Genomic DNA, 14,864 nt, shown 5'->3' with positions numbered 1-14,864 from the left:
TAGTGTTTTTCTAACATTTTAGATTACAACAGAGATTAAAGAAGTTAATTTTACATATCTGTTTTTTATAAAGTCAAATTACTTTTTTTTTTTTTTTTGAGGAAGATCAGCCCTGAGCTAACATCCATGCTAATCCTCCTCTTTCTGCTGAGGAAGAAAGGCTCTGAGCTTACATCTATTGCCAATCCTCCTCCTTTTTTTTTTTTTCCCCAAAGCCCCAGTAGATAGTTGTACGTCGTAGCTGCACATCCTTCTAGTTGCTGTATGTGGGACGTGGCCTCAGCATGGCCAGAGAAGCGGTGCCTCAGTGTGTGCCCGGGATCCAAACCCGGGCCGCCAGTAGCGGAGCACGCGCACTTAACCGCTAAGCCATGGGCCAGTTCCAAATTACTTTTTAAAGTGAACCCTCTACTATTCAGGGTAAATTATTTAATGTCTGTTTCATAAAATGTACTCAGATCACTTGTATATCAAGCTGTTATGTATAAAGAGTGAAAATTATAATTATTCAGAAACTTGCATTTATAAGAATTGTATTATAATTAATTTGCACTTATTGTTTTAAAATTTTAAAATAACTTTTCTTGCCTCTAAACATTATTCTCAGGATTTTACATTCAAATGATGCACATGGTTTTTCCTAGTTTGATTAAACTGAAATATCTTTAAATTATGAAAACTGTATTGGAATTAAGAACCTAAATCCTGTCATTCCTGGGGTGCAATTGAATGAGGTTATTGCATTGCATACTTGCCCTAAAGGATTTATCTTTTAAAGAGTAGTTAGCTTTTTTTGTTTCTCTTTTGAATAACAAACTCCTGTATTCTAGAGCACTCAACTGACGACTAAAAGCCTGCATGGGAGAACATCCCATGGGGGAAAGTATATCTACGCATTTAAAAATAGTGACATCAAAAAGTCAATCACTGTTGATAATGTCCTATTTCTTGGACTGGATTATGGGCACATGGATATATTCAATTTTTGATAATTCATTGAGCTGTATAATTATGATGATAGTTTTCTTATACTTCAGTTTACTGTAATTAAAAGGTTTTTTTAATCAAACACTGTTATGCCTTAAAAACTTTTTTTCTAAGCTTTCTTATACCACTCACATTCCACTGCCAATTCCACTTTGCTCAATTGTCTACAGAGTCCGGACATACAATGAAAATGAAGCACGCTGGGTGCACAGTACCAGAGTGCTGCAGCCTGTGATGATCTGGGAAAGATGGGCCCAGTCTAAAGGGTACAGACGCTACTCAGCTCCAAGGAATGGTTGCCATATGGGACTGTGGGTCTAATGTTGCCAGGTCTGGAAATTTGGATTTTTATGTCAAATTTATACTTTTTAATGTTGGCAACTGATTCAATTTTTTAAAACACTGCGGGCCAAACTAAATATGTCTTTGACCAAAGAGGCCTCCATAAAGATCACCTCCCTAAATAGGACCTCACTAAATCTGAGTCCAATTAAAATACTTTTCATTTGTACTGCTGATACTGCTAGCACATAGGGAAGCCTACAGTCAAATTAAGTCTGATTCCCTAACCCAAGCCATTTCTACTATAATGTACTTCCTGTAAATATGAGCATAGTTCTCATGTAATTTGAATCCCAAACCAACCTCATAACACAGGTATTATCCCCATTTTACTGACGAAGGATCTAAGGCCCCAAGATAGCAGATAACTTAATGTAGAAATTCAGAATAACGACTGAGTTAGATGACTTGAGTTCAAATCCTTCCTCCAACACTTAGATTTTTATAACTTTGGGAGGGTAAATTAACTTCTCTATACTTCAGTTTTCTCTGTGTAAGATGGATACTCTACTAGCACTACCACACAAGATTGCTGTGGGGATATATAAAGCACGCTGGCACATAGTAAGTGCTGCATATGTGTTGCTATTACTAATTATTATTGCTATTAATATTATCTGCAAAATGAGATCCTTGCTTTTTGTAAGCTTTTAAATGAACTAATCTATGTAAAGTGCTTAGAATTGTACCTGCAGCATAGTTAATGTTCATTACATATTAATTGTGCTTCCAGTGTAATTCTCTTTCAAATACATTATTCCTAAACCATGCAGATTAATTCCTTTACCCTGTGTTGGGTAATAACAAACATAGGCACTATTATAGACTGGAAGTATTTTTACTTGTACAATGTGTTTTCCTTGGATGTTTGAATAATACACAGCTTTGTAGTGTCAGGTTTATTGCAATGTGTACATCATTTGGAAATGCATAGTGAAATGAACCATGTGCCGTATAATGACTGTCCTGATGAGGATTTTAGTAACGTAATACGATTTTATTCAAAGTATGAGGAATGGTTACAACATTCAGAAGACACTCATTAAATTTAGATGATCTCCACCTCCTCTTGTTTCCCTAATTTTCCAAAACCTTGAGCCCAAAGAAAGAAATGAAAAGATATGCATGTAATTCAATAACTCAAATAACAAAGTATATGTTAATATACTAGCATAGCCAGAATTTTTTACTTACTTGTGACCCATTTCATGAGCAATTGTAAATGCAAGATTCAGGCCATTGTCTTCAGCAATAATACATTTTCTCTTTTCACTACACATTCCACTCAAGTAAGCTATACCTAGAAAACACAGACATTAATTATCATACACCAGAATTAAAATGCAAACATTTAGTAGAAGAAATGAAAGACAATAGCTTTTCCACTCAAATATGTCAATATTAAACTGTGATATCTATCCCTCATAAATGGAATTTTTGGGGAAACTGCATATGTATAACTCACTAAGCTGTTAATATTCTTTTCAATTTCATATTTTAGATGAAATTATTTTACCAATTATCCAATTCTCAAAAAGGCATATTATAGAATACATCTTGTAAATACCACCTTTCATTGTCATGGAAGATAAATGAATAGTCACAACTTAGAAAATGTAAATTAAAAAGCAATGATTATGTTAAATATTTTTCAATTCTTGTAAAGAACCTAGTTTCAAAGAAACATCCTAAAATAAAATAAACTACATATAGGACATTCTTAAACGTACATTTACATTTTGAGTTAATAAAACTGTGAAATTTTATTTTGTGAAATACCATTTTAACTAATATGACTTAAAAACTATCTGTGATATTTGGAAAATTGAAAATGTCTCCTTTGAAAATTTCTTGGCTACTAAGATAGTCTGAATGCAGAATATATGATCTTGAAATATTATTAAAGAGTTTCAGCAAGATATTTGATCTTTTGGTTTAAATTATCAGTAAAGATGATAATACCTGAAATCACTGATATTCTTTAGTCAAAGATTTATGTACTATTTTAGGAATGAAGATATATCCCTGAGTAAATACCATGTAACACAAGGAATTGTAATCTTTTAAATGGAAGTTTTAATGCATTTTCAAATAAAAATTATTAAAATATCTAGTATTTACTGAATTAATTCTATGTTCTCTAATTTTCATGTCCTTATAAAATACATTTTAGCTCATTTTACGAAAAAATGAAGGCCTGGACAGGCGAAATGACTGGCCAAAGATCACATGACTACTAACTATGATAGAATGGGGATTTGAATCCATCTACCAGCTGACGTTTATTTTGATTACAATTTAGCATAGAGTTGCCCCTAGTTAATGATTGGTTAGCTGACTGCTTGTGACTTTTTTTCTCTCCTCAGAAACTTAAAAAATAATGGTAAGGAATAATTAAATTTAAATAAAAGAATAAATCACCTTGCCCATGTTTTAGAAAGATAGACGATTCATGGCGGAATATGAACTGATTTAGTGGAGCCACAGCCCAAACGACAGGAGAGAAAGATGTCATGAGTGTAGCAGAACCCAAGCGGCTCAAGGCTGAGGCACACAGGGTTTGAGGAGAGGCAGTGCTGGAGGGTTGAAAATGGAGATTAGTTGAAAGTTTATCTGAAATCCTCAACTACTCATTCAAACCTCAGGCAGAATGTTAAGGCCTGGTGTCCACTGGCCTATCAGGAAAATCAAGATAAATACTTTAAGCAAAATGTCGTATAAACATGTTATTTTTAAAATATAACTACAGGAAGAAACAACCAAGAGATGAAATACACATATAGGTGTTATTTTCTCTATATATTTAGAAATTAAAATAGATTTTATAGAAATTTCGAATCTACAAATAGATGAAATGACTTCTTTATGAATGGATGGATGGATGGATGGATGAAAAGACAGATGATAAACCCTACTACTTCACTTGGCTTATTAAGGTAACTGAAATTACTCCAGGGTTAAATCAAGATAAAGTAGGAAGGCAAGATGAACTTAGTGATAAACAGAGAGGGGTTGGGCAAGGGAGAAGAAGAGGAGGGGGAGGGGAAAAACATAATCTTTATCTACTTCCATTAAACAACAAATGAAATAACAGCTTTTAAAAATTCTTAAATGTAATGTGAATTTTAAGGGAGCTAAGTCATGTACTTATTAATACGACAAAAAACGAAAAACAAAGATTTGGGAGTAATTGAATTTGTGTCATAATTGAAGGGAAGGAGAAAGGAAGGAAAGAAAGAAGGAGAAAGGAAGGGAAAGACAGTGAAAGAAAAATATCTCCTTTCAACAGGGTATTAAAATTCTCTTGAGCATTTGACAGTTTAAAAAAATATATAATTTGGGGCCGGCCCGGTGGCGCAAGCGGTTAAGTGCGCGCGCTCCGCTGCGGCGGCCCGGGGTTCGCTGGTTCGGATTCCGGGCGTGCACCGACGCACTGCTTGGTAAGCCATGCTGTGGCGGCGTCCCATATAAAGTGGAGGAAGATGGGCACCGATGTTAGCCCAGGGCCGTCTTCCTCAGCAAAAAAAAAAAAAAGAGGAGGATTGGCGGATGTTAGCTCAGGGCTGATCTCCTCACAAAAAAAAAAAAAAAATATATATATATATATATATATATATAATTTTAGAATAAATGTCCTACTAAAATACTAAGTTAAGCTCAACTATAATTAGCATGACAATGACCACTGTTTGGTACAAAATTTCCCTTAGGATGCCCATATATTTTGCCACAACTAAAATAATTACCATATGCAGATTAAAACTCAGCTCATGTGGGTTGTCATCAGGTCATATATCCCTTTGCTACATGGACCAGTACAAATCAAACTTAGTCACTTTAATAAGTTTTACATTTCTTCTCCTGTACCCCTTCAAATATATTGTTTCAAATAAAAATAGTATTGTCACTTGTTTCCAATTCTTGTCTCTTCTGTATTATTCTTTCTCTTCTATATTTATATATTTTCTCTATATTTTTCTGTAATCTTACTACATTGGCTAGGATTTCCAACATACCATTGAAGTATATGTGTGGTACTGGGCTCCTTGTTTCCTCTGCTCACTTTAACAGGAATGTTTACAGTTTCAGAATAGAATACAATGGTTGTAGGACTTTCATAGATATAGCTTGTAAAGTTAAGGAAATTACTTTTTGATATTCTTGTACGTCTAAGCGAAAAAGGAGGCAATGTTATCTGATGCATGGGTCAAAGGTAGATGGAAGTTGGAAAGTATTTTTTGGAAAAGAAACAAAAGCTTGGAACAACAATTGAAAGAAATAGGAAAGAGAGTTGATTAAGTACTAGGAGAATATTAAGTATAAATGGGTCAGAAAACATATGGTTAAGCTGAGGATGCAGAGCATAAGCCTAAAGTGGCACTAATATCCCCAGTTGAGTGATATCGAACCTGATGGCTGAAATAGAGAAGAGTAATATTTGGATTAAGTTGGGATCAAGTGTAAAGGAAGAATCAAAGGTCAAAAGAGTTGGCGGTCAAGTTGAGACTGAAAGAAGGGATAGAACTTCTAGGGCTCTATGCTGTAAGTAAAGAAGTAAGGCCAAAGGGAGCCTGATAATTTGGAAAATAGAATACAGTGGTCAGGGGAAGGCAGTCATCAATGAAGAAAAAGAACATACTTTCCAAAAAAGTATTGGACATTGTGATAAAAGGGTGAGATTTAGGGATTTAAGATTTCAGAGGTGAAATTCCATGACATGATTAGGTATTGCCCCAAGAGTAGAGAAGAGCAGAGGTAGAGGTCATCCAGATTGAGGTCAAAGAATGATTAAGTACAGTTGGGTGGACTGATTATATGACCATGAAATTGTACATGATCACAATGAACTCAGGAAGGTGAGAATTGTGGCTCATATCCATAGGAACTGTAAGCGAGAATCAAGGAGATCAATCAATCACAGTAACAGTGATGGAGAAGATGGTAAAGCTCGAGAGCTCTAGCTTCAAATGAAGAGTTTTTATATGTATACAGGAGAGATTTTGATGTAGAAGCAGTGGTGGGAAGCAAGAGGATGCAACAGGTATACAACTTTAGTATCTTCCTAACACCAACCCTGTGGTATAGGGGAAGAGAAAGAATGAACAGTGACCTCTTTGGGGGCCCTAGATTCCTCACCAGCTTATGGGATATCAATGACCACTATGTGGTCATGTAAAAAAATATGGTTATAAAGATTATAATTTATAATATATGACATTTTATACTATAAGATATAAATTTATATAAAATAAAATATAATTCAAAAATGATGAGTATATGTTGACATAGAAGTATAATTACAAATAAGTATTAAAAAATCCATACCACCAAATTTTCATAGATGAACAAAAAGACTATATAAATATGCTAATTTGCTAATAGCAATTACATTATGGGTAATTTTTACTCATCTTTTCTCATTTTCCAAATTCATGTAAATTTTTATAACAATTTTATATTGATAAAGTTAAAGACATAAATATGATAATCATGCCTATGAAATTTGAATAGTAATTAACAGATTCTCTTATAGACCAGGATGTCACAACCAAAAACGATCCTCTACTCCTATTCTTCTTTAAACTTAAGTGTAAAGTCAGAATCTTCAACTAAGACTCTGATAAATTTGAATTTCATTGTTCTTACATTTGGCACACCAAGGAGATTTTCTTTGACTTGGAAGTTATGGAGAATAATTGTAACCATGACTAATGTAAATGACTTGCATTATTCTGTTAAAAAGCCCTTGCTTTTCAGGTCCTTTCAAGAACCCACATGTTTCTTATTACAATAAGGGGTAGAGGTTAGAAGGGGAAAGGATTTAACACAGCTGTTATTTAAAGATAGATATAATACAGACCCCTTTTAAAGCACTCTTTTAATGTAAAAAATTCTGGAAATACAAAGGAAACCAGAACAACCTCTAATTTCTCACCTAAAAATGGATCAAATCATGCACCAGGAGTCAACAGGATCTCTCATCTGAAAACAAAACACACTATCCTAGGACATGATATGATACACCCTATCAAGATGATCAGAGACCCTACAACCCTACAGGATGCATGTTACAGTAATGGACTAATCGGAGAACCAGTTTTTATGTGATCAGATGGAAGTATCCTAACAAAAGTAAGTCAGCCAGCTCCAGAACTGTTGCTTTTACCCGTTAGCTAGACTACCTGAGTTCAAAATCCTGGCTGGCACAAAGTCCTGTACAGTCCTTGGTAAGTTATTTATCCTGTGATTGTACCCTATGAAGTAAGTTATTTACCTACGAGTCCTACTATTACTTGAGGCCTAAGTAATGTAACATGTGACAAGTACCAAAGGTACAAGATGAATACATGCTGAGTGTGTCTTCAGCAGAGTGAGCCACACAAACAACTCATTTTAAAATGTGATCACTAAGACATAAAGATGTACACAGGATATTATGGTAGAATAAAAAAGAGACATCAGGTAGGGAAAAATCAAAGCAGGAAAGGCTTTTGGAAAGGGAAATAACTTGGTGGTATCACTGAGTGGGCAGAGCTTAGCCAGGGAAAGGCAGTGGAAGTTGAGGGGGGAACTCCTGAACAAAGGACTGAGCAGGCAAAAGGCCCAGGAAATGCTCATGAGAGATGATGTTACTCGTGGGGGGCAGCTTAGGTTCTTTACATGTGTAAGCCATGGTATACATCTCTGCATCAACACTGTATTAAGCATATCCTCAATAAGGGGAGTGTTAAAGGAACTGCATAAATGAAATTCCCTAAAACAAAGACTAATATAAAATGTGACTCAGTGCAGGGCCCTTAAATAAAAATGTAATTTTGAAGAATCAAAATGTATTTCATCCACGAATTAGAAATTAAAATTTAAAATGTTTTAATGATGGCGCCCAGATAACATGCAACTCATTTAGACGATTACATTCAAATTGGGCTTTGAACACATTTTAAAACAATAGCTTGCCTTACTAGTTTGCAAATTATCTGCCTCTGTTCCATTAAAAGACAAGATGATGATGTAGGAATATAAAAGTACAATTATGTACGTTATGAGTTTAATATCAATATAGACATAAATTTATTTTTAAAATAGGCTTCCAGATTCTCTTAAATGTTTAAGTAATCTGTGACATTCTCAACAGTACAGTTTTTATGGAAAAAAATGACTACAAATTAACAAAAGGATATTAGTTTAACAAAAAGCATAGTGAATCTCTGTTGTCAAATAAGGCAGAATTGTATAGACATTAAAATGTTGTTTATGTGTTCCTGAGTGATGGTAGACTGAGACTCTTTTTGGGAAAAACACATAGAGATGCCAAATAATATGTAATATACAAATTTTTGAATATATAGCTAAGCTTCAAAAAAAAAAAAGAATTCCCAAGTGCAAAGAATAAAGCTTAAAAATTTTCAAATCTGGAGTGATAAGATCATGAGTTAATGCTGTCAGAGCCTAGGTATCAGATAAGATACAAGTCTTATTAAATAATGGGTGTGGTTTCAAAACGTCTGCAGGGACAGGTATTAGTGAGTAAGGAACTGAGATCCATACGCAAATCAGAAAGCCTGAAACTGCTGCTATCAACTACCTTCAAACATACTTGAAAATAACTTTAAAAGTCTATATGCAGGAGAGTAGCAAGGAATTTTGGCTCAAAATAAATTCTGGGTATGCTAGAAAAGACTCCATTAACAAATCAAAACCCCAAGCCACTATCACACAGAGGTGTGAAGCCACAGGAATACAAATCCATGAATGTAATGTACAAATTGATCAAACAAGTTGGGGATCATCCAAGGACTGGGGAAACCCTTGTCAGTTCAGTAAAAACAAGTGAAACACAGTCAAGTGTTGCTTAATGATGGGGATGCATTCTGAGAAATGCATCATTAGACAATTTTGTTGTTGGGCGAACATTATAGAGTATACTTACACAAACCTAGGTGGCATAGCCTACTACACACCTAGGCTATGTAGTACTAATCTTATGGGACCACCGTTGCACATGTGGTCTGTTGTTGACCGAAACGTCATTATGTGGCACATGACTGTATCACTATGATGAGACACTTTATCATCTCAGCAAGCATAAAATACCCACAGAGAAAAAAAGTTCAACTAAATGTGAATTCACAAATAAAAATTACAAACCAAGTGAGGAAATGGTCCACTGTAAGAGGGACCAACATAAAAATTAGAGAAAAATGGTGATGAAATAAAGACATTTTTAACATAAAGATATGGAGCTTGAAATCCACATTTACTGGGCCACCACAACCCAAATGTATCTTTTTCGTAAATTAGAGAAAGAAATGCCTTGTTGGTGACATCTTTTATCAAAATATTGGTGTAACAAAATGTTAAAGAAATTTCTTCAAACAGAAGGAAAAGTCCTAGACTGAAACATGGAAATGCAGAAGAAATAAAGAGCACCAGAAAGAATAAATATATGGGAAACTATAAGTAAATGTTGAATACACAAAACACTAATTTTAATGTCTTCCAAAATTTAGAATATAGAGAACTAAAATACATGCAACAATACGTAGTGGGGGGATAAAAGGAGTTCAAGGGTTCAAAAGTTCTAGCAGTATCAAGAGAGTAGTAAAAGGATACATGTTATGTTATACAGGATAATTGCAGAAGAATAAAGTAATATATAACTAACAATTACATAGAAACGAATGGCATACAAATATTGGATTTACCTATTTAAAAAAGCAAGAAAGGAGGATAAAAAGAAACATGAAATTAAGTCAAGTAGAAAACAAATAAAAAGAAAGCATTTCATACCAAAAATTTCATTAAATAAAAAAGTGACTATGCTAAATCCAAATTAAGATTGTCAGACTGGATAAAAAATATAAATCCCAATTTTATTCTCCTTACAAGGGATACACTTTAAATACAAGGACATAGGTTAAAAGTAAAAGAATAGAAAAAGATATAACACACAAACATTAACCAAAACAGAGCAAGGGTGACAAAATTAGACAAATTGCATTTAACCCACAAGCATCAGGAGAGATTAAGAGGGATATTTTTTGATGATAAAAGGGTCACTCCAACAAGAAGACTTCACAATTCTATGTCTGCATTTACTGAATAACTAAGCCGCAAAATATTTAAAGTAAAAATGAACAGAAGTAAGAGGAGAAATAGACAAATCCACAATTAAACTGGGAGATTTTAACACACCTCTTTTAATAGCTGATAGAACAACCATAAAAAAATTCACTAAGGACATAACAGATCTGAACAAAATATTAGCAAGTCTGTCTTAATTGACATAATAGAACATTGCGCCCAACAACAAAATTCACATTCTATTTAAGTGTACATGGTACATTGATAAAAACTGAGCATATACTAAGCAGTGAAAAAAACCTCAACAAAATTTCAAAAGTGGCAATAATTCAAAGTATGTGCACTGGCCACAATGGAAGTAATTTAGAAATCAAGAACGAAAAAGATAACTAGAAAAACCAAAACTGCCTGGACATGAAATGATAGACTTATAAATAGTCCACAAGTGAAATCAGATTAGGAAATTATAAAATATTATAAATATAATCATAATAAAAATAGAAGACATCAGGGGCCAGCCTGGTGGCTCAAGCGGTCAAGTGTGCGTGCTCTGCTGTGGCAGTCTGGGGTTCGCTGGTTCGGATCCCAGGTGTGCACCAACACACCGCCTGGCAAGCCATGCTGTGGCAGCGTCCCATATAAAGTGGAGGACGATGGGCACGGATGTTAGCCCCGGGCCAGTCTTCCTCAGCAAAAAGAGGAGGATTGGCAGATGTTAGCGCAGGGCTGATCTTCCTCACAAAAAAAAAAAAAAAAAAAGAACACAACAAAAATATGTGGGCTGTAACAACAGTGCTTAGGGAAATTCATAGCATATATTAGAAAAAGTTGAAAAGACTGAAAATCAATAGTCCTTCCAGGAGCTGGGAAAAGAAAAGAGCATCAAAGCTTAAGAAAATAGAAGGAAAGAAATAACAAAGAAGAAAATCAATGAACTACAAAACAAATGTTAAAGAAAATTGGCAAAAATTGATAATACCCTAGGAAACCGATCAAGAATAAAAGACGACAAATACAAATTACCAGCATCAAAAATGAATAAGGAAATATCTCCACAGTTCCTAAAGACATCAAGGTAACAATTCCTAAAGACATCAAGGTAATATTAAAAAAAAAAAAAAAAAGTATGTTGGGGGTTGGCCTGGTGGCGCAAGTGGTTAGGTGCGCGTGCTCCGCTGGAGCGGCCCAGGGTTCGCCGGTTCGGATCCCAGGCACGCACCAGTACACCGCTTGGCAGGCCATGCTGTGGCAGCGTCCCATGTAGGGTGCAGGAAGATGGGCATGGATGTTGGCCCAGGGCCAGTCTTCCTCAGCAATAAAAGGGGAGGATTGGCAGATGTTGGCTCAGGGCCAATCTTCCTCAAAAAAAAAAAAAGTATGCCAATCAATTTTACAACTTATCAAAGTTGTCAAAAGTACAAAATCTAAAATTTCCTATAATAATCTCTTTATTCATTCTACTCCAGCTACATTGCCTTTATTTTCTATTTATTTATTTTTTTTGTCATTTCTCAAATGAGACAAGCATGTTTCCACCTCAAGATCTCTTCATTGGCTTTTTACCCTGTCTGGAACACTCTCCTTAAATATCTCTCCCAAATCTTCTTCAAATATTTTTTAAATATCATTTTTTTCAGTGAGGCATTTCTTGATTATCAAATTTAAAATTACAAATACCCTTCTCCACACCCTGGAACTCCCGGATTATCTCTTACTTAGATCTACTATTTTTTTCTATGCCAGTTTTATCTTTTAATATACCAATTACTTTATTTATTATAGATATTGATCATCTCTCCATAAGCACCACAACGGCAGGAAAATAATGAGAAATCAATTTGTTCATTCCCAATATGCAGAACCATGCTTTGTATATTACAGTGATAATAAATTTTGAGATGTATTAACGTGCGTCTCTCTTTTGTATTTCCACCTAAGTGATGTCTTGCTAGTCATCTAAAGGCAGGTGGAAAGGGATAAGGATTAGTGGTATTCTTTTGGAAATCTGGAGGATAGTGGTTTGGGAATCTCCAGGCCAATATAGGATGGGCTCAGGCAGAGAATTAATGAAAACACAGTGAGCCTACGTGGAGAGAAGGACTGAGCTATCATTTCTGAGCCTACTTGGACTCTCGCTGCTAAGGAAGCCAGAGAGGTGGGTAGTTTCATATAGAGGATGTAGGGATAATATAGCTGAAGTTCAGCAGCAGTATGAGCTGGAAGGGTGGGCACTGGGATGGGTGGGAAGATGAAGAGTGTAGTGAAGAGAGTTGGATAGGAAGGTTCACAGGGCCTTGAACCCACCCACTGCATTGCTGGCAGCCAAGTCCAGCAGTATGCTCTGTTGCCACGTAGACTAAGGAATTCACTGCAAAGATCAAAGGTCTCAGCGGGTAGTGAAAGAATTATGATTGCTGATCTACAGCCTGGCACCCCAGCTGCTTGAAAAGGATCAAATGAGAGGTTAGGGGGACTATTTGGAAAAAATGAGTATTAGTTAAAACAAAGCAAAAACAAAAACAAAGTATATGAATAAAGTCATTTGAACATAGAAGAAAAATAACATTAATTGATAAGTTTAAGTTTTCATTTTCTTGGAATCAAGTGAGGTAGGGACTTGTAAGGGAAAGATTTAATACACTAGAAAGCTAGATGCAACCTTTTCTTTGCCTAATTTGGTATAATTTTTGACCTTGCAATGTTTATGGAGACAAAATTAACTACAGATGGGAATACATGTTAAAAAAGTGTGTGTATGTGCTATTTTTAATTGGTTTCTAAAGGAAAATAAAACAGTGAAGAATTACTTGTTTTATTTTATTATCCTAAGGTGTGATAAGATCTTTAAGATAAGTGAACTGCTGGACTAGATAGCATACATACACCACTTCTAAATCTTTGACAAGCTTTTAAACGAAATATGAATATGGTGCAGGAAGAAGAAGGTGAAAGATTGTTCAAGTAAATATTTAGGGAAAATAGTGAAAGAAAGGGGGTCCAGAGGGAGAGTGGTATGTAGGGTAAATAGAGGTGGCCAATTCCTAAATTCTGGTCTTCTAAGAGATGGAGAGGACATCATAGGTCATAGTAAAGGACAGGTTCTAAAATAGGTTTTGTTGTTGCTTTTGGTGTTTTTACACTTCCTTTAACCTTTATAATAAACCACAACATTAAGCCCACCAACCTCCTCCCCGCATTAACATAATGAAAAGGATTGCTTTTGTAAGGAAGGAAGAATAATTAAGAAAATTTATGTCTGCAGGCTAGTTTTGTGCTCTTGCTATTGTATTCTAGATTTATTCTACTTCACATCTCTCTATAGAAAATTTAGAGGCAGGTTATTGTATAGTTTTAGAAGTTAAACTCTCAAATCCTTAGAGAGTTTAAATTAAGTCAGATTCTGATGTACCTTATTGTGGTTTTGATGTATCATTAATACATCATTATAATATATACCATCTGAAATTCTTAATTTGGATTTCAGTGCAACTCTGAAAATATAAGTCTTGAGGCACACTGAAAAAGCCATATGTGGTAGATTACACATCTAACTCTTGTAAATCAGTAATGAGAACTTTACTGTGCAGTCTACCATAAACATGGCAGAAAGTTGGTATTCTCACTGCTATGTTAATTTAAAAAAAGATAAATCAGAGTTCTTAGGCTTTCTATATGACTTTGCTCACAAGGAGAAAAAAACAAACAAAAAAGGAATTAGGTTTAATGATTTCATCTGCCTTGGAGATTAAAAAACTGTCATGACTAAAAAATAGGTAAAATGAATCACAGCTAAAGATTTTCGTGAAGTAAGTTTAAGGATACAGCTGGAAAAATTTAAAAGCGTTCTGATTGCATATAAATCAGGAATTTTGGCTAACGCATTTTTATAATAATGTAATCATATCCTGAAGGCATTAAACAGAGACAATTAAAACTAAAAATATCGTGCTACTAAAAAGCTGTATAAATTGCTTTTTTAGTATACTAGTAAAAACATTGACAGCATGCATTTATAACTACAAACTACCTCAAACTTCACAATAGTCCTACACAACATTCTTTTTTCAACATACCCATTTTTAATCATTTTGTTACTTTTCAAAACTTGCTTTCTACTCTGTATGATCAGTGTTTTTATTAGAATAAAAGAAAGAAAGAATTCTACAAACTGGAGAAATCTAAAGAATATAATTATAATTACAATACAATTACAAACATCTGATGTTCTTAAATCTCAACAACTAATATTTAAAATATTAATTTTGACATAATTTGTTAAATAAAATATATGTTTGCTTAACCACAAATGATTTCAACTCCAGAAGCATTTTTAAAATCTTAGTTTTTTAGGTTGGTACACTGAGGTAGTTAATAGTAAATAAACCAGTTAAAATTTTTCTCTGAGATGATTTGATACTTTCTAAAATCCTGATTGGAATTCAATAATAAAT

At 34.4% G+C, this 14,864-nt stretch overlaps 1 protein-coding gene across 1 annotated transcript in view; it reads right to left on the bottom strand.

Moving 5' to 3' along the window:
* Positions 1–14,864, bottom strand: part of ADAMTS19 (ADAM metallopeptidase with thrombospondin type 1 motif 19) — a 228,082-nt gene that overhangs the window by 122,359 nt on the left and 90,859 nt on the right. Inside the window, exon 8 of the mRNA XM_058539839.1 lies at positions 2,524–2,629. Within this exon, the coding sequence (XP_058395822.1) occupies positions 2,524–2,629 (106 nt within the window). The remainder of the gene's footprint in view (positions 1–2,523; positions 2,630–14,864) is intronic.

Source organism: Diceros bicornis, chromosome 1 (genome assembly GCF_020826845.1).
Source record: "Diceros bicornis minor isolate mBicDic1 chromosome 1, mDicBic1.mat.cur, whole genome shotgun sequence".
Lineage (NCBI taxonomy): Eukaryota > Metazoa > Chordata > Mammalia > Perissodactyla > Rhinocerotidae > Diceros > Diceros bicornis.
This window is presented reverse-complemented; position numbering and strand designations above follow the sequence as displayed.